A 21,085-nucleotide genomic window follows, 5' to 3' on the forward strand; every position below is an offset into this window, starting at 1 on the left:
CCTCCTCGTCCCCTTCGTCCCCTCCTTGGCAGCCCCGAGCCCCGGCCGCGCCCCGCTCCCGGCGGAGCGACCTGCTGGCGCCCGGGGGAGGAGTGGTGGGGACGGGGGCGCAGCCCAGATCCCGGGCTCCCAAAAGTAGGTCTCTGCTGCTCCTGCAGTCCTCGATCTGAGGAGCAACCCGGGCGTTCCAGCAGAGGTTTTCTTCGCGACTTGAGTTTCTTACCCCTTATCCTTCTCATTTCCTTAACACAGAAAAAAAAGGAGAGGGATATCCTCCTCCCTCCGAGCGGGGTTGGCTAATTTTCTTGGAAGACAAACCACTGACCCAGATGCAACGCTGTCAGAGTGGCAAAGGGGATAAAAGAAAAAAAACAAACGCCACACACGACGGCAACAACAAAAAAAGCAGCGCTCCTCTCAGCTATCACCGCTTTATCACCTGCACATGCCTGGAAGGAGGCTCTTTCCTCCGCTAAGGGAAAAAAATCAGCTTAGGAAAGCAAAGTTTGAACAGCGAATTCCTGTTATTTCAAACCGCCCCATGTGACAGGATATTTCCTTATCATTTGGAGCCCAGAGTTTTCCCTGACCCACCAGCCCTTCACAAGTGCGGCGGACCTGCCCGGCGGGACGCCCTCTCCTCTCAGCCGCGGGGCGCCACGGGCGGAGCCGCGGCGATGGCTCCCTCCCTGCTCCTGCTGCTCCTCGGACTGCTCCCGCGGGCTTTTCCGCTGCTGGGTAAGTGCCCGCAGGGGCTGTGCGGGCCAGGCGAGCCGAAAAACGAGGGGTCACCGCGGGCACAGAGCCGAGCCTGACCTGGGGCTTGCGGCGGGCGTGGGGACGGAGCGTCCGCGCAGGTGAAGCCCACGACCTCTCTGCGGCGGGCGGGCGGCTGATGGAGGCGGCCTCCCCTCGGGACCCCTTCCTCGCCCTCATCCAGAGGTGCCCGGCGGGTAAAGCTGCCCGGCGGGGTGGCCTTTTGGGTGCCCATGGCGCTGTGGGCGCCGAACGGGGCTGTCACCGGCGCTGCCTCAGTTTCCCCCACCGCTCCGATCAGTCCCTGATAGATTTATTTAACTGCATCACCCAGCTCTCCCTCACAGACCTGCTCACCGCAGAGCTTTGCAGAACTGCCCGGTACTGGGGCTCTGCCTGTCCTCCAGCCCTCTTGGATGGGCCCTGCTTTTGACAGATAGGGGAATATTAGGGTAGCTGAGGTTCTGGGATGGATAGAGGTGTGAGAACAGAGGGAAATTGTGTTGCTTGGTGATACCTGGAGTTTGTACCCATTTAGTCTGAGATTTTTCATGATTTCCAGCTCACAGCTACTTTTCAGTGAACGTTTCGCACCTGCCCTTTCTGAAAACCTTTCAGTGTCCTCTGCTCTCTAGATTGAGGTCTAGCGATGCAAATCTTTGTAGCACTGCCGTGTAACCTTTCTTCCTTTGTGTAACTAGCAGCAATCACTTTAGGTCATCTGGTAGGCGAGAGGCTGTGTAGAGAAGACAGTCCTACCTGCCTCTGTCTCCTTGCTCTCTCCTCTTTTGCTTCTGGCTATGGGTCTGTTCTTCTGGTGCTCTCCATTAATTTTTAACACTGGTAGCACTTCACTGGCTTCACAAATTACTTCCTTATTTATGCTCACATAGTCTGTGATGGTTTGGAAATGCTGCAGAGTGTGAAGTCAGTTTGGCATTCTGGAAATCTCTACCGTGGAAATGATATTGTCCAGTGAGATTCTGCACTGCTTGGCACAATTCTTAAGATACAACTTGGGGCCAGAGACAGGCAAATAGTCACAGTGTGGTGAGTAAAGAAAAATGAAAGCCTGTGAGAAAAATTCTTTTGGGAACTGGTTGGGACATTTGAGGGATCTCCTTGAATGGCTAGTTGTGCACTGGTAATGGTGAAGTTGTTTCCTAAGCCTGGCATGTTCTTATGCATTTTAAAGACCTTCCTTCCAGGAGTAAGTTTCAAAATATGAATTACTGTTAGAAATAGGTTTAATTCAAAGTACTAACATTGTGGTACTCATGAGCACACTGTGGTGGACCTTAAAGAGTTCCACCCACGGTTCATCTGCAGTGAAGAGCAGCATCTGTTACAGAACTCTATAACAAATGTTGCTACAGAACAGTGAAACACAGCTAATGGTGCTATGTGTGATTCTGCTCAGCCCATTTTACAGACACAGCTCATCATGCTGGCAAGAGGGGTATCAAGTGTTTACAGAGAGGACTTGGCAGGGCAGGAAGTGCTGCACAAATACCTGGCTTGTTTCTTCTAGACTATCTAATTACTCACACGGATACTGTTATATGGGAAGCCTCTTCGGTGAGCAAGATGGCAAAATAAACAGAAATAAAGCTGTAAACTTGAGCAATACAGCGCTAAGTTAAGAGTCTGCTGGATGGCCATGGACTAGAGAGGAGCAACACTGAGGGAAAGGAAATCCTGCGATTACAGCCTCATCCACAGTTGCTCCAGCATCCTGCTACCTCTTGTTCCATTCTCCTGTTTTGCTGTCAGCTTATTTTCGATGCCTCCTTGGTTGTGTTGGCCTTTTAGCTGCTTGCATATGTACTACTCCCTGCATTGGGAATATGCCCTTGTATAAGCAGGTGTGTTGGGTTTACACCCTTCTAATTAATGCTTTGTAAGGACACTGTCGGAATTGTAGAGAGCCTAAGTTTTGTCTCCCTCTCCATCCCCACTGGCCAGACTGCTTTGTTCAGCTCTTTAACTTAATTTATGAAGCCAAAACTCTGCACCCTCTCATGCTTGGATGCAGCAATCCAGGTTTTTTACTTAGGGATATTTTTTCATGTGAATAGCATCTTCTCTTTAACACCACAAAAACAGGAAAATAAGGACTGTTATTTTAGGCCACAGATACAATTTTAGCAGTTTGAAAAATCAGGTAGTGTTTTCTACACATGTGAAATCGTTTGGCATCTCTTTTATCCAGAAACTTTAAACATGATTTCAGGAAAAGGAGAGTTGCAAGCACTGCATATATTAGTTTACAATAACATTGTGCTAAATGCTAGTAGAAAAGCAGAATAAAAAGAAGTTGTCACCAGCAATGATAATTATACATTTCCTTGTATTGTCTGTGAGCAAAACAGATTGGCAAAAGACATCAATTTCTGCCTCCAGTGCTCATCAGTTTTACATTACTTCCCAGTGAGATGGAAGCCAAAGGACAAGAGAAGGAAGCTGAACTATAGATGAGATACGTCTAGGTCAGCTCTTTCTCTGAGAGAGAGATTATTTGTTCCCAGATTGTTCTTCTGCAGAAAAATATGATCATTTCCACAGAGCCTCAGCAGAGAAGGGGAGACTTTCTGTGGTTAACCTGTTTTCCCCTTAACTATTTCTCCATTATACAATTTGTTTAATTTGGTAATCATACATTAAAATAAATAGTATTTTAAATAGCTTTAATCCCCAGAGTCTCATAAATTAATATTTCTCCTTCCTATCTCATAGCCCAGTTAAAATACAGCTTTAAAATGTTGTGCATCCTGTTACCTTATGTGAAAGAGCGTGATAAAGTTACTGTGCTAAAATGTATCTCAGGTAAATCAGAGAGGAGAAATTTTCAGTCTTTCAGCAAGACTGGCTCAGAAATGTTACACTCATAGCACATCCAAGTGCAAAAGATGTTAAAGCTTTTCAAGCAGCTACAGTTTTGAAATGACACTTGAATACGTGAAAATGCATACTGTGAAACATTGTTTAGTAAGAGGGAGAAATAACCTGGGAAGTTATGAAGAGTTTGTATATTTTCATAAGTCATGAAGAGGCATAACTGGTGATGGCAAATCCCACTGCTGTTGGTATTTCATTCATAATGGAGAGATGCAAGAAAGAAGTCACTGATGACTGAGTTGAAAAATATGTTCTACAAGAAGCTTGAGTATAAAGCTTAAAAACATATCCTTCTCCTCAGTTAATACTTTAAATATTTTCGCCGGGCTTTTGAAAACAGAACTCCCCACTGTGAGGAAATGGAGCCTGAAGAACTTAGTGACTGTTGTCATCTCCCCACGCCTGGGAGCCAGTGCTGCTGGGGAGTTCAGCGCCAGGATCTGCTCTCTAGTGTCCATGCTCCCTCATTGCAGTAATTCCCGTGGGTGCAGCTTGGATTAGCACCATGAGTGTGTTTTCTCTCTTCAGTTTAACCCGTGCTTTAAACCTACAGGAGACACTAGGTCTACACTTCTGCTGCCTCGTATTTTTGTGTGTAGATGCTTTCACTGACACAAAACAGTTGAAATGTCCTCACATCTGAACTAGTTTCATCATGCAGCCACTTCAACAGGTGTAGTTCACACCTTCTTTTGCTGAACAGATGATGAGATTTTCACACCAAGAGGAGTGTCCAGATTCATATTTCATTTAGATAGCAGGTAAGGTTACTTCAAACCAAATAATTCCAGTGTTTTCTTTCCTGCAGACACTAGCATCTTCTTAATATATAATGAAGATCACAAGCGCTGTGTACTGGCTCTAAGTTCTAATTCAGTGACTACTGCTCCTTGTGTTCAAGAAAATGAGTCACAAAAATTCAGGTGGGTCTCAGATCACCAGCTTATGAGCATAGCATTCAAATTGTGCTTGGGAGTGCCTTCGAAGAAAGACTGGGTTCCGATCACTCTGTATCCTTGTGACAAGGCTAGTGAACTTCAGCGATGGGAATGCAGAAATGAGACTCTCTTTGCAATCCAAGGGGAAGATTTGTTTTTCAACTATGGAAACAAACAGGAAAGGAATATTATGCTGTACAAGGGATCTGGTTTATGGAGTAGGTGGAAAGTCTACGGAACCACAGACGATCTGTGTTCTCGAGGCTATGAAGGTAAAGTTCTGTAAATTCATTTTTGTATTTTCAAACTCGTTTTTAGGTGTAGATAATTAAAATATTTTATATGTGTAGAAGAATTTCCTTAATCTTATTAATGATCAGTGAGTATGAATTCAGGTGAAATCAACAGTACTTGAGTGGATGCGCTTTTTGTTTTTAGAGTAGTTCAGTTTGGTTTTTGTCAAACTTGTCAAAGTGCTGATAGATGATTAACCATGCATGGTAGTGATTAATTTAGAGAGAATAAAAAAATTCTATGGTTATTCAAAACATGTGTATAACTATTACACAGCAGTTGATGATAGCTTTTACTATTTACTACATGTGTACAGAAAGATGTAGTGCAAGTGTTCAGTCTGTTGATTATATTTTTTTTTCCTTGGGGTGCAAATATTGACTGGAAGTAAGATTTTAGTTAACTCTTGATATCTTTATTTCCACTGTATTGCAGATATCTTTCTAGGTGTTTGAAGGGAGTCTCAGAGGTGGTGCTAAAATGTTAGACACAGAAATAGTTTAAATAGTTAAATTTGAAAAAGTGATGTATAATACATCTCTATATATATTCATTCATCTCTATATGTATTCATGATCAGTATCTGGAAATACATTTGACTTCCCATTTAGTATTCTTTGATAAACAGAAATGGTAACAGAGGGAGGTATGGATGCAGTTTCTGTGGTTTACACTATGGCTGATTACAGTACTAGTCCTTGTCCAGAAGCCAGAATAAAAGAACCCTAGCAAAGCAAATTACGTGGAAGAAGGCAGGGGAGAGATGTAATAATATCCACCTATTCCTTCCTCCTCTGTTTTCTAGCAGCTCTGTGAGACAGTGACCCTGGTATGTCACCTCTCCAAAAATCCTTGTTAAGTCCAGTTCCCCTGTATGTCCTTCCATCACTGAATGTACATTACATGTGCGCACACAGAAAGCTGCTTTAGTTACTTTCATAAGTTCCATTGAGTCAGGTTTCTGATAAAACAAAAAGTATCTTTAGATGCAAATATAAAATTTATTTGGGCATAATATATTTGAGTCAGTTTATGACATATATTTTCAAATTTATATGGACATGCTCTTCTATGTCCAAAATGATCAGCAGTTGACTGGTAATTGACAGAACACTCAACAGTCTTTTGTGCCTTAAAAAATGACATAACTGTGTGGGTTTTATACTTTTGATTGTTACGCATGGGAAATTTAGCATGGGTATGTACTTGTCTTAGTCAGTTGTGGTCTGTTGTCTCCCCTAGCAACAAAAATTTGTCTCACTGTGAACATGGGTATCAGCTTAGACCTAGAGTAAAATGATCAATGTTCCAATTCTAGTACAGCTGTATTCTAAGCTGGCAAGCTTTCCTTGCTATAATATTTTTAATAGGATCATAAAGGTGAACTCCTATATATGCCATGCTTATTAATTTTTATACATTTTTGAATTCTTGTGTCTCCTTAGATACCTACACAGTGAAAGGAAATGACAATGGAGCCCCTTGTGTATTTCCTTTTAAGTTTGGTGGTAAATGGTATGCTGACTGCACTGATGCTGGCAGATCAGATGGCTGGTTCTGGTGTGGAACCACTTCGGACTATGATGTTGACAGGAAGTATGGATTTTGCCCAATGAAATGTAAGCTTTTTACATTCACAAAATGTGCTGCTACTTAGCTGCCTGTAAATAAGTCCATAACATGTGCTTTGCAGTTTGAAATGTCTCTGTTTAGCCTGCTTTCCTTTTAAGAGCAACATAAATATCCAAATATAGGACCCAGCATAAAAACATTGCCCAATTAGTTTTGGGTGAAAGTATGTTAATTGTATTCTGGAATCTCTACGTACACAATTTACTTAACCAGAAAGTAAATTAGATGAGTACATTAACATAAGTAGTATATATAAGAGGTCACAAAGTAGAAATCTGTGAAGTGGAACTGAAAGCTAGAATACAGTTTAATAGAAAATTAAAATTACTTTGGAGAATGAGTTGCCTTTTAGACATGAAGGAGCTTTCATGAACTCTTTAGTACATCCCAGTGTTTCCCAAATCTGTGTACTGTATTTTAGTTCTGTCTTTTAACTCAATTAGAATTATTTGTATTCTAAAGTCCCTGGTTTGAGTATACTTGGTATTTAAAATGCAGTATTATCAAAATGCAGAACTTTATTTAGAAATGTTGATCTTACTTTAAGCAAATGAGAGTAATTTATGCCTGCATGTATTTGAATTCTTTTACATTTTAATGAATTTTCTCTGGACCTCTGTAAAATATGTACTAAACATTTTGTCTACAAGCTACTTCTTCTGTCATGCTGAGAAGGGTAGCACTTTTCCCTCCTTTCTTCTTTATTATTGTGTTTTGCTATAAAGCTCAAGCTGACTGCAAGCAAAACTAAGGAGAAAAATATGCCTTTCCTTTGATGTGAAGAAAACTGTTTTGGTTGATCTTATCTGGTCTGATGACAAAACACTGGTGTCCTTGCCTGATTTCCATGAATGTTGCATTCAGTATTTCAGCAAATAAAAAACTGCACTTTTTTTTCCTCCTATGCAGGTATAATTTTCAAGACAATAAAAACATGCTGGGAATATCAATCCCTAATAAAGCACATGCAAAGTTGACTTAAGAATACTCCCTGATTAGTATTATTTGAGTACAACAAATAGGAGGCATCATTAAAATTTTGTTTAATTCTTTGGCATAATTCAAGGAAATCCATTCAGATGGCAGTGATTGCTGGAGGAAAAAGCTGCTTTATGCTGACTGCCTGCATGTTTCCTTCCTGATTCTTCAGTACTAGCTATAAAATATTCAAGTTTGGGTCATATATTTTAGTGAGAGACAGGCCATGGTAGCAGAAGTTTTAGTCATCCCTATGAAAGAGAAATGAATGAGATATGAGGGTGTGATAAGTTAATAAACTTCAACAACACCTTTAAAATATAATGTTTAAGTCTCTGTGTGTTAAAGTTTATTTACTAAGAATAAAGTGTTGTTTCCTAAACTGTCTTCTTAAATGGACCAAGGGTGCAAGCATGAAAACATGTGGTGCAAACTATTGCAGCTGCTCATACTGGGGCCAGGACCTTCAGTTAAATGTCTGTGTCTGACCCAGTCGCTTCTCATTGTGACCAAAACCACCTCAGATGTTCTCCAAAATGAAGAGTGCATGAGACTGTACTTGTGACAGTTATTGTAATCAATGGAGGTGGAGAAATTTTATCAGTGGAGGTGACATAATTGTGATTATGACCCTTTATTTGGTGATTTAGAAAGAGATGCTGAGACAGTAACAGCAGAAGCTTAAACCCCAAGGAAATAAACTGAGCAGTGTTGCTACAGCAAACAATTTTTAGTAGCCTAGGAAGTGCTGCTCTTTATAGGTTACAGCATGTCTTTTTGAACTGTATGCTGCACTTCAAAGAAAGTGTTGGGGAACAAAACAAGTCGCACACTGTAAGGAGAGTGACTTAACGTGTACCTATAGCTCTGTTCCAGTGGGAAAAAGTCCATTGAGGCCTCTCTTGATGGATGAAAGAGCAATATATTTAGTGAAAGATTCAGAAACCCTTCTAAGCAATGCATAAAAATGCAGGTGACTAGGACAGAAACAAAACCTGTAGAAAATAAATGCATGCTGAATTCCTCTGTGTAGGGATAGAGTTCAGATTTTTATTAATTTACTACATATGTACTGAGGACAGGTGTGATTTAACATTAATTTAGTTTAAGTGCTAAAATATATTATTCCAGGAAAGTGTTTCATCTTTTTTTTTTTCTCTGGGCAACTAAGCTTTAAACAATAGCATATAGATTTTCCAAAATCCTGCTCTGCAAAGACATTTGAACTCTTAAATATCTTAAAAGCAAATTTTCCAAGATTTAGAAATGAGTTTGGTTTTTATGAAAGGCCAAAATTCTACAAGAGAGCACCATATGGAAGTCAGCTATAAATTATGAGACTGGGGAACTGAGGTGGAAGGTTGGATGAATGCCCAAGACTTGTTTACCTCTTCTCTGTAATAAATGCACAAGATTTATAAACTCCTTACTATCAAGTCAGAGCCAGTTTTCTTTACTGAATTATAGATTTTACTATTTTTGCAATAATTTTATCCCAAGCTTGTGCATAGGGATTTATGGTCTTTTAGAACATAATGTAGCAAAGAAGTTTTGATTCTGATAGTTATAAAATATTTTTGACAGAAGCTGATTTGTGGATAATGATAATTAGATGAAAATTCCCATTTTTATGGAAATGTCATTATTACAGTAGGTTATATTTGATTTATTTTTAAAATAAAGATAATGTGAAAAGAAGCACTTTTTATTACCTATGGATAATCAGATTTAATACAGGAAAATGTGGAACTGGTATGTGACCTCCTGGTCTTTAGCATGTATCATGCTTTGTTTTGAGTTTTGTTTATTGTACTGTTTCCCTCAAATTGCAGACTGAACTATTCTGAGCACTCTGAATTTAGATAAGACCTCTTTCTCTCAATTTTTTCAGATTGCAATTTGAGAAGCTGATAAAGGCTTCAGGAATTCAGTTGTTTTCTCCTTGTTGGCAGACATGCAGTGATCTCTGCTGTGTTCTGCTTTAGTCATGCAACTTTATTCCCTTTATGTGATATTTAGCTCAGTATTGGGACCTCACGTAGGTTCCATTTTTGGCAGATCAAGATCACACTGTTTTCTGTTGCTTGTTTGTGGAGAAACAATTGAGATGAGGCAGGAGAGACTGCAGCAGTGTAAAGAGTGTGATACCTTCTGGGGCAATTTCTAATGTTGAGTTCTTTTGGATGATGCTTTCACTGGCATTGTCTTAAAGTGCCAAGTTCAGGTACTCAAGGAGTTTAGTCAGGATATATGGCAGAGGAGAAAGTCATGCTATGTCAGACACATGCTTAAGAAATCAGGAATAGCCGGGAAATGTGAGATGGATGCTGATGATGTCAGCTTTGCATTCAGCACTTGGGTCTGATTACCATAATCACAGTAAGAAAATCCATAGCCACTTTACATAGTGACCCAAATTAGTAAAAAAATTTGGGGTTTATCTCAGAAACAAGGTCAGCTTTATATACACCTTAGCTAGCATCAGCCTGAAAGTTTTTAGTCTTTTTCTCCACATTCACAAATCAACTCTTTTAGCACATTTTTAGCCGCTTATTGTTTACCTTAAACAGCAGATTCTTTTGTACCAGAGAAAACAGTGACCTTGTTTAATTCCCTGTCTACTGTCCTGGATCTACTATTACATTAGAGAACCTCAGTATTCCTTTCAAACCATTTGTCTATAGCAGTGTTCAGGCATTTTGTGTCTTTTGCTATGCAATTTTTTGGTATATTTTATCGGGCTATGTCTTCATGATGAGTTACAGCATTTTCATTTCTCCCTATAGTTACTAGTAATGATTTGTGGAACACAGACCCTTTAACAAATGTCCAGTACCAGATAAACTCTGAGACAGCTCTGAAATGGCATCAGGCAAGAAAAAGTTGTCAGCAGCAGAAGGCAGAACTATTAAGCATCACAGAGTTACACGAACAAACATACCTGACAGGTAGGTTAATATTTTCCATCATTTCCTTAAAAAAGTGTATTATTGCAACAGCGACACTAATATGACATGTTCCATCGTGAAGATTATATTTGTTCAATTCTGGTAATTAGTAAATTGAAATAGTTATACTGAATGATTCATCTGAAAATATAAGACAGATAATATTTATTTTATCATGATTAAATATTGCCATAAGCTAATAGTGACATAAAAAATACAACAATTAAGTAATGCAGGCAATAAAGAATGAATGTTAGAATGCAGAAAAATGCAAAGTAGTTTGTAAACTGAAGATATAGATATCAAGATTGCATCCTTTTTGCACTCTTCTTGTAGTGTGTATTAGTCTGCAGTTTTGCCTATTTCACTAAAGCCATTGTATCTTCTGTATATCCTAAAATATGAAAAGAAAAAGAACTAATGAACAAAAGGACTCATAAATATTCTCTTTTAGTTTCAATCTCCTTCAATGTTTTTGGAAAGAGTTTCCACACTTCTCCTATGAGAAAATTCTTAAATTTTACTTGAATATATTTATATTCTACATTGAGAAAGTCCTCTTTATTACCTTCTCACCATGTGTACAAACATGAAATAGTTCACTGATTCATATATTAAATAAATTAGAAAATATTTTGAATATGGTACATCAGTTGAAAGATAAATATTCTATACCATGAGCTATATGTTGTACTCTAAATTTGTAGAATAAGAGGATTAGAGAATGGTTTGTGTAGAAAGGAACATTTAAAGATCATCTATTCCAGCCTCTCTGCCATGGTATGGGACATCATGGATTTGACTAGTTTGCTCAAAGTACCATCTAACTTTACCTTGAACACTTTCAATGATGAGGATCAACAATTTCTCAGGGCAACCTGTTCCATCAACATTGTAAAAAACACCTTCATTATATCTAATCTAAATCTACCCTCTTTTATTTTTAAACTATTATCCCTTGTCACGTCACTACAAGCCCTGGTAAAAAGTCTTCCTCCAAATTTCTTAGAAGTCCTTTTAATTTATTGAAAAGCCATGATAAGGTCTCTTCTCCTCTCCAGGCTAAACAAACTCAGTTCTGTCAGCCATTCTTTGCAGGTGGGATGTTTCAGCCCTCTGATGAATTTTCTTGCCTCCTCTAGGCTTGCTCCATGCCTTTCTTGTACTGGGGACCCCACAGCTGAATGCAGCACTCCGAGCACTCTCCCCAGAGAAGGGCTGAGGGTCAGAATCCCTTCCCTCCTCCTGAAGGCCATGCTGCTTTGGAGGCAGCCCAGGACAAGTTTGGCTTTCTGGGCTGTGAGTGCACATGGCCAGGTCATGTCCAGCTTTTCATCCATGAAGTCCTTCTCTGCCGTGCTGCTCTCAATCCATTCATCCCCTAGTCCATATTGATATTGTGAATTTCCATGACCCAGGGATAGGACCTATGCTTGGCCTTGTTGAACTTCATGTGGCTGGCATGGGCCCACTCCTCAAGCCAGTCAGATGCCTTCTGGTTGCCATTGCTTCCCTCAAGTGAGCCAAGCGCACCTCTCAGCTGGGTGTCATCTGCAAACGTGATGAGGGTGCACCCAATCCCCCTGTCTATGTGACTGACATAGATATTAATAATATTGGTCCCACTACAAACCCTAGAGGGACACCACTTGTTACTGGTTTCCATTTGGAGTCTAAGCCATTGACTGTAGCTTTTTAGATGCAGACATCCAACCAATTTCTTATCCATCTAGTAGTCCATCAATCAAATCAATATTTCTCCATTTTAGAGGAATGAGAAATGTATTTTTAATGCTATGAATAATTTGTTCTGTCTAAACTTCTGTTTTCAATTTAAAGATTTGGTCAAAACATGGGTTGTTTTTTAAATGACTGTGAGAAAATTGTTGCTGAAATTAGTGCTCAAGGGAGCAAACTGGTGCTGACACAGAAGGTAGTTATTAGTTGATGTGTTTTAATTGCAAACGGATAGATATGGCTGCTAAATATAGGTGAAGATCAGTTCATTACACAGCTAGCCTGGCACTACTAGGATTTCCTGTCATGCTCAGCTCTCAGTTCTCCTAACCATAAATTGTTTATCCAGGAGAAGTAATAGGGCATGTTAATGCGTTGGTGAAAAACCAGGTCTGAGATTCTAATTCTTTCCAGTCAACTACCTCTCCTTTTAAGTTTGCTGTGCTTCAAGTGCTGCCCATCGTTGTGGTGTCAAAGACGGCTAAACTGCAACATCTTGGCATGATGCCATCAGTAGAAACAGAAGCAAATCATACATTTTGCATAATGATTTTCTGTGAACTATGCAGAAACACACTTAAATTAAAAAAAATCAGCAGGCATCCAGCTGCACTTCCAAGCCTTATACTAAGGGCAGAGATAGACAATTGATTAGTACTGACTATGAATAATGTTCAGCAGGGCCATAATAAGCATGATATTTCTAAGTGCTTTTCAGAGCTAGAGAAATAAATTTGAACTGTTTTTTTGAAGCCTGACTTAACATTGGCTAAAGAACTGAAATCAGATCAGTCTAAAAAATGCACAAGATATTATGTTAAAAAGATGGTGTTTGCAAGGATCGAATTTTAATGTATTTTGATAAATGAGAACAGGGTTTTTACACTGTGAAATTCACACTTGTTAATTTTATGGAAGCGAAAATACATATCGAGAAACTATTATCTTTCATTTTAGAAAGCTGATTTTTGGTTTTATGACCTTTTCTGCAACTTTATCCATTTAATATTTTATAATTCTGAAAAAACAAGTTTCATGTTTGTTATCAATGGTAGCAGAGTCTTTTTGTTTTCTGTTGTAATAAAATTCTCCAAACCTAAATATGTCAAAACTCTAAACTGACCAATGTAAGATGACCAGCTTATCAGGTTTAGCATAAAAACCTTAACTAGAATGCTAAAAATTGTTAAAACTTATACTAGAAAAAAGGAGAAGGCTCAACAAGAATTCAGCTCTCAAGTTTTGAGGAGTGTTTTCTCTTGCTGTGAACTTCCAATGTCTCTCTCTGTCTCTGTTTCCTAGGTCTGACTCGCACACTGAGTTCAGCTCTCTGGTTTGGTCTCAACAGTTTGAATTTCAACAGTGGATGGCAATGGGTTGGTGGTGCTCCTTTTCGGTACTTAAACTGGGTTCCAGGTAAGGTTAAATGCATTGCTACTCAGTTCAAGAGGCAAACATTTGGTCATTGTGTAACAAATATCTTTTCTAGCACTCTATTCTCCTGCAATTATTGAGCTTGTTTTGATGCTGAAAGATTCTGATTGTGGTTATGAACACTGTGAGTAATGGCCCTTATGGTAGAGATATGCCCCAGGCCTAATTTATTATTCATAATGGAAATGGTAGGCTCAAAATCCATAGGAAAGTTTTAAGTCATCTGTTGACACTTCATTTGCATATCTTCCAAATTTATTTTATTTCTGAATACAGAAGTGTTGTAAAAGTCTTCATTTATGAGATTGGAGTGATCAATAGTGTGGTTTTTTGTTTGTTTGTTTGTTTGTTTGTTTGTTTTTTTTTTTTTTTTTCTTCAAATTCCTTTCCAATTTGTTTTTGTTCTATTTTTTTAAATTTGCTTCAAGAATACCTTTTCATTTTCATTTGGGATTAACCTACCCTCAACAGTAACACATATCAAACCAAACATCTGAGGCTGGACTACTTTGACAAAAGCCCAGCTACTCCACAGCTGTGGCTGCAGGGTTGAAGTCTGGTGCCATCATTAAAAAGTTTCTGTGCCATCTGTGCACATGGTGAAGGGTTGCATCTCTGGCTATTCAGAGTGCCTATGTAATAGTGTTTTTTTGCAGGACCCTTGCCTTGTTCCTACTGGCTATTCAGAGAGCTTTTGGAGACTGATTTAAAGCAGGTGTCTGAAGTCCTGTAGTGTAAATGCTCTTTATCTTCACTGAGCATTTAATCATCAGTAACTATAAGTGCATGCTCCAGTATATGATCCAGGGCCTTCCTTGTGTAGATAAGGCCAAAAACACGTTTTAGGTGGACAAACTTCTTGAGCAGGCAAGCTCTGAAGAGTGAATTGAACTACGTTATAAATAGCTTTCCAGTGGAGTGAGCACACAGGCAAACAGATGAACTGCAAGTTGCTGTGGAGGTATTTATAGATCTGTCATCCGAGTGCACTGATGAGAATCTGCACACAAGGAGGAGTGGGGGAAACACAGCTGTGAGATGGAGCCAAAGCAGCAAGAGGCACTGTTCATGGTTGCTAAAACTGCAGACAGCTCTCAGTTGTAAAGAATTAAATAGTTAAGATGGATTTTGATGTAACAAAAATGGACTCCATTTATCCTTAACTCCTTACATTCCTTAACTTCATTCAAAGATAATACTCTACTCTTACGTCCACATAACATACTTGGCTCTCTCCTTCTTGACTTTATGTTGGCTCAGCCTCCCTCTGGCTCATCCCCATTACAGTGGATGTTTAAGAACTCTCTGTTTTTCCATTAACACATTTTCAGAGAATTTATGAAAACTTCATGTTCTTCCATCTCACTAGCCCTAAATAAATAAATAAATAAATAAAGAATGGAACTGTTATCAATGTTTAAACAAAACTGATTTTGCTTAGACATTTTGGCGATCTATTTGCCAATAGCTGAACTTCTTTGTGCAATGAAACAATTTAAAATTGTATTTTTGAAGTAAGCATATCTGTTTCTCCTATGGGAATAAGACAGAACATGACTGCAAATATAAGACTATATTTAATCTAAAGTAATGAATTCATAATGATGTACGAAAATTTCAGTGAACACTCTTGGACTCTAAAAATATTGTTCTGTTGTGTTTGCTCTGTGTAGTACCAATACTTGTTATGTAGTATAGTGGTGTATGGCCAGAAATTAAAGAAAAAAACATGCTAAGTTTAATAACGTTACGTTAGGTCTTGAAAAGTTCACCTGGTTTGTTGCTGAAATTTCTTCTGTTCTACAGGTTCTACTTTTCTTCTATGTGTTTTTGTTAGTGTTAATGCTAACCAGCTATAACAAAGATATATAAATATTCTGATATTGTCATGTTGTTTAGACAAATGAGCAGGAAGTCCACATCAGCAAAACAATTACTTATTATTTTTCTTATACTGAGTACAGAATTTGACTAGCTTATGGAAAAGTTTTTTTACCTAAAGACTGTCCTCTGGAGCTTAAACATTCTCCATTTAGAAAAGGAAAAATCCCAGAGAAAATAAACACATACACTGTAATACCTTCTACCAGGACTTGGAACATGTAAAGAGGCTGTTAAATTATGAATTTGGAACTTGTGTGTGGTGTGGAAAAATTATCTCTTAAGGGAATGAACTTCCCTCTTCAGGCTAAAGGACTATCGAGTACCACAGTTGTCTGTGTGTTAATGCATTTTAAGGTTGAAGCATGGACCAGAAGGGAATGTAAGAGTTGGGAGGGTAACCATGTTGTGCTTATAGTCTGTTGTTGATGAGATTTGTGGTGGAAGTTTTTTTGTTTTGTTGGGGTTTTTTTTTGTTTTTTAAGGCCATCCTTCTCCAGAACCTGGAAAAATCTGTGGTGCGTTGAATCCTGGCAAAGCTGCTAAGTGGGAGAACTGGGAATGTGATAAGAAACTTGGCTATATTTGTAAACGAGGAAATGCTACTTTAGAATCTTTCATTATTCCTAAAGGTAGGTTTGGTAATAAACCTTCGGCAAATTCTTTATGACCAATGTTTTATATCTGTTACTGGAATAGGTGTTATTGCATGTGGTAAAACCAAGCAAAGGACTCTGTAGACTGTGGTTTGGCCAAGATTCCCTCTAAAAGTAAGCAGTGTGTATTTCCTTTTTGCTCTGGCCTCCTTACTTCCTGTGTAATAATCTTCAGTTGTCTTGAGAACACCACAATTTTGCAATTTAACTCTTTTTCAAAACCAAGCAGAACTGTCAGATTCTGATTTTAAAATAATAAAAAATGAATTTAATGTTTTTAAAATGATATAATTGTCTGAAGCCCCATGTACATAATTAAACTAATCCACTGCTTCCTGTAATTTTTACTAGTTATGAGTTGGTGCAAGTCAATAGTGGAATAAAAGAATGTTTTTAAATTCTTTTGAATTAGATATTTTTAATGTATCTACCTGTCTTATAAATATAGAAATATAAAAATATGTATTTGTATACATATAAAAGCATATACAATTCTTTATGAAGTTATTTAAATTATATGTGTAAATATACTTTTTTTAGAAGAAATGTAACTCTGGAACTTGTCTCATGTACTTAAAAAGACAGAAGAGGGATGAGATTTATTTTGACCTCTTTCCTTATTATCTCTCTGTGTACTATAAACATCTTGTAACTTACTGCTTTGTTTCATCATTCCTTCTTTCTGTTCTTTCTGGGTTCCTTTCTTTTTCCACGTCATAACTGTATCTCTTAAATCCACTGATATTATTTTGTATAGGCTTTAGAAGCAGAATGCTAAACTGGAATTAGATTTCCAGTTCATTTATTAATATGCATCACTACTTGCAAAGCAGGTGTTTTGGAAAATCAGTGTTTGATATCTGGCTTAAAAAACAGTTGATGTTTTTTAATATTTTTTCTGCTTTCGCCAATATAGAATCACTCCTATTATAAACACTTAGGACAGAGAGTTCTGCCTAATTTTTTTTGCTTTGTTGCTAAGAGAAAAAAACACAAGAATGAGCTACTGTCTCATTAATTAGATATTGAAATACATATTAATCAATTTAATTGGTGATTTGGTATTGAAATCAAGTACATTCATCGCCTTAGCTAAGAAAGACTTCAATGCATGTTAAAATGATTTCTTAATTTAAGGTGTAAAGTTTTGTTAGTATTTGTATACAGGTGATACCCAAATAGTTTCGTTTCTATAGGTTGTTTTAGGTTGTTTTGCTGGCTATTGCTCAGCTTTTCAGATTTCATACATCAGTTGTGAAACACTGATGCCTATAAAAGTACAATCAGTTTATGACTGGCTGCTATATTATTTATATTTAAATTCAGGGGTTTTTTTTGGAGGGAGGTGTGTGTCTAATGGTCATTAGTATCTTTTGCATTTGGCTTTTGCTCCTAACCCCCACCTCCACCCTCCAGTTTACCAGCAATTTGAAGGAAGAGAAGAAATTTTTCAATTAAACAGAAATTGCTGAGTAAACACTGTGACAGATAAACCAGAGATTGGCAGTAGTTCACTTAATATTTTCCAAAATGTCCCACAGAGGGAAGTAATAATAGGAGTAAACATGGAGTCATGCAAGGTGTTAGGTGCCCTCAGCTTCTAATGGTGTAAAGGAAAACTCACGGCAGATTATGTTTTCCTAAGTTAAGAAATAAATTAATTGCAAATTCATACATGCACTTAGTTGTTCACCTGACTTTAAACACAAAGAAAAGCCTTTGAAATTTTAACCCTAGAAGTTATAATTATGTCTAACAGAGCAGTATGTGGGACACAGGAACATTTTACAACAGAATGTAATCATGCTTGTGTTCAAAACAACGTGGGGAAAATCTTTACAGAATATTTGTTTTAATTACAGATGGATTTTCACAAAGCAACCACCTGCAGGATTGTTTTGGGTTTTTGTTTTATGCTTCTTGTAACAAAATATTTTTTTCCAGCAGGGGGCCACATCATGTTGTACATAAAAGTATCTTTGGACTACAAAGCATTTGTTCTGTAACCCAGCAAAGTATATTAATAGAAATGTGTTAATTTCAAAATCAAAATACTGAAAGGAAAGGCTGTCTATCTACCTTCATGAAGTGACTGCCAATGTAGATTTCATCCCAAGCCAACAGAGTGTGGTGATCCTAAAGTACTGTTTACAAATGTTTCTTTAAATATTCAGTTAGGAGAAATAAATGCTCTTACTGTTATTGCTGTGTATCTCTGTCTTATGAAACCACATAGGATAGGTCTAAGAGAGAAATTTGAATGTCTGAGTCATGAGACTGACTTCAGCTAGTGCTTTCACCCTTTTAGGCACACAAGTCAAGCAGTGTGAGATTTTTCAGACTTCAGAAATTCAAGCTTACAAGACAGTCAGCTTCACGAGAGTACTTGCTTTCTGAGGAATAACTATTCTACAATTACAGGCCAATAAATTTATCAGCTTGACATTTGGAATAATGTTTTTTGAATGTTAATGTAATATTATCTTTTACCTTTTATTTGTGATAACTTGCATTGCTTTTTTTGTTTAAGTGAAATGATGTTCAGGGAGTAGTACTTGTTTCCATTAGGAGGAAAAAGTAAACTGGATGGCTTTGAGTTGTCTAGTAGTCTCTTTAAAAGTAAAATGGGGAAGCACAGAGTTAATTTTTGCTGAGTAGCTGAAATGAAGAACTGAAGAGTTTCATGTACTAAGAAATCCCCAGCAATGTAACTCAATAAGACTTACAAAAAAGAAACTAGACCATCAACAACTTTTTTTATTTTTTTCTTTTTTGTGGCCTGCAACAAGTTCTCCCTTGTTACTGGGTCTACAAGCAAAAGTTTTTCTGTCCTGCCATAGCTGCTTTAGTGTTTAGTGAGTAATATTGTCACAGTCTGCATCCACTTGAAAAAGAGATGCTCATGGACTCACTGAGACAAGTACCTTTGTGACTCTCTGTGGCTACGTCTGAACTGCTGATTTCTGTTCTATGCAGTGTTTGTAGTTTAGAGAAGGGTATGGTGAGTGTTCTCTGATTTATGGCAAAGCACTGAAAATGCATATGCTCAGAGGTGAGACCAGCTATAAGGCGGATTAGGCAGCTGTCTGAAGCATCAGACTAATTTCCACAACAGCGTTTGTCACTTCTTTGCTCGCTTGTTTCTCCCAACATCACCAGTACATTCAGTTTGTTTTCCTGGGGTTCCCCCACCCTCTATTTCACCTTTTCCTCTCCTTTGGCAGACTTGAGGCGTCTCTGACCAAACATTGAGCCCCTTGTCATGCGGAAAAAAATTTAGTTTTTTTACTAGAACTTTGTGAGAACATGCTAGCACTTTTTAGACGCAGGTCTGAAAGAGCAGGTACTGTTTATAATAGAAATGTGTGTTGTGACACTAAGTTTCTATTAATCATCAGTATCATCCAGTTGAAACAGATATGTGCCTGCAACAGGGGCCTGACTGGTCATGAGTTTGGGTGCCTATTTAAACATTTCTACGGGATACATCACACTGTTAAACAAACACATTGCTCCTTCTGATATATACAAGGGTCTTTTTTGCCAGCAGAATTTCTGGAAACCTGCTGTCCTTGTTCTACACTATATATTGGTGTTTGCTAAACCCATCTGCTGCTTATAAATAAAGAGCTGCAAGAATCATAATTTGTTTCTAAAACAGCAATACTCTGTTTGTTATATATTCGGGTGGTACTCCTCCCAAGGTTGAATTGTTTGCTGAACAGAAATGTGTTTGTTGGCAATACCCTGGCGCTCGTCTACTGAGCTTCTGAAAAAGTTTTATGCATAAATAATTTATTTTAATTACATAATTTTCTCAGTTAAACTTCTGAAAAGGATTCCTAAATGTCGTAGTCTTATTTGGGTTCTCTTAGGATTATGTCTAATCAGTTATTTCTTTCAGTAGTCTAGGAGATGGGCTGATCCATGAAGTGCCTAAGTTTTTTTGAAAAATAATTATTCTCATAAATATGTATTGTAAAGTCAGGTTCTTAACATATGGCATGGGGGTTAAAGAGAGGTCCTGACATCAGTGTAGAAAAATTATGAAGCACCACTCTGCAGACCTTACATTTTAGTATGCATATATACATGTGTATAAAAGACAAAACTGTCTTTAATTGTTTTTTCTCAAATTGCAAACACTTGTTTGCAACTGTAGTATTCTTTAAGTGTGGAAGTTTCAACTTTCAGTTATTCATGCAGATTTTTATCACTGCACATATTTTTCACCCCTGCTGTTCTCTGCTATATATATAAATATATATATTTAAATATTTTCTGATGTGATGTTTAGTTTTTAGTTAAGAACAGAATTCTGAAACTCTTCATGGCAATTTTTCCTTTCAGAGACTAATGTGCCTATTAGGTGTCCTGACCAATGGATGTCATATGCTGGTCACTGTTACATAATTCATAGAGACCCCAAAATATGGAAAGATGCCTTAACATCTTGTAGGAAAGAGGATGGAGATCTGGCAAGCATTCATAATGTTGAAGAATACAGCTTTGTCATTTCTCAACTTGGGTACCGTGAGTATATTTTCACAATAACATACCTATATATACTAAGTAGAGAAGGTGTTTTGACTGTGTCTTACCTGTTAATAAAATGAGGGGACTGTCCTGATCACAGGATGCAGGAGGAGTTAAATTCTAAATTAAAAAAAAATCAGAGGAAGAAAAAACACAGACTAGGATATAATAATATCCTATAATTGTCCTGACTACAGAGCAAAAAAGGATTAAAATTTTAAATTAAAAAAATCAGAGAAAACAAAACACAGAATAGGAGCACAAAACCCAAACTGGCTTTACTGCCACAAAAAAGCTGTGGTCAGTGATGCAAATTGCATTATCTCCAAACTGCTATTTCTTAGGGTCTGCTTTTCCTTCCTTTCTTCTTTTACATAGGTTAAAGCAATTTAAAACT

The 21,085-nt window shown here is 37.8% G+C and overlaps 1 protein-coding gene across 2 annotated transcripts in view; it reads left to right on the plus strand.

The window, feature by feature from the left end:
- Positions 1-628: 628 nt before the first annotated feature.
- LOC137486818 (macrophage mannose receptor 1-like) overlaps positions 629-21,085 on the plus strand; it is a 51,078-nt gene continuing 30,621 nt past the window's right edge. The window contains exons 1-7 of one of the 2 annotated variants that reach the window (XM_068212330.1): positions 629-738; positions 4,463-4,864; positions 6,332-6,505; positions 10,283-10,444; positions 13,484-13,597; positions 15,982-16,128; positions 20,503-20,685. In XM_068212330.1, the coding sequence (XP_068068431.1) occupies positions 678-738; positions 4,463-4,864; positions 6,332-6,505; positions 10,283-10,444; positions 13,484-13,597; positions 15,982-16,128; positions 20,503-20,685 (1,243 nt within the window). In that variant the 5' untranslated portion in view covers positions 629-677. The remainder of the gene's footprint in view (positions 739-4,462; positions 4,865-6,331; positions 6,506-10,282; positions 10,445-13,483; positions 13,598-15,981; positions 16,129-20,502; positions 20,686-21,085) is intronic. The other variant, XM_068212339.1, reaches the window with a different exon arrangement.

Source organism: Anomalospiza imberbis, chromosome 1, assembly GCF_031753505.1.
Source record: "Anomalospiza imberbis isolate Cuckoo-Finch-1a 21T00152 chromosome 1, ASM3175350v1, whole genome shotgun sequence".
Classification (NCBI taxonomy): Eukaryota; Metazoa; Chordata; class Aves; order Passeriformes; family Viduidae; genus Anomalospiza; species Anomalospiza imberbis.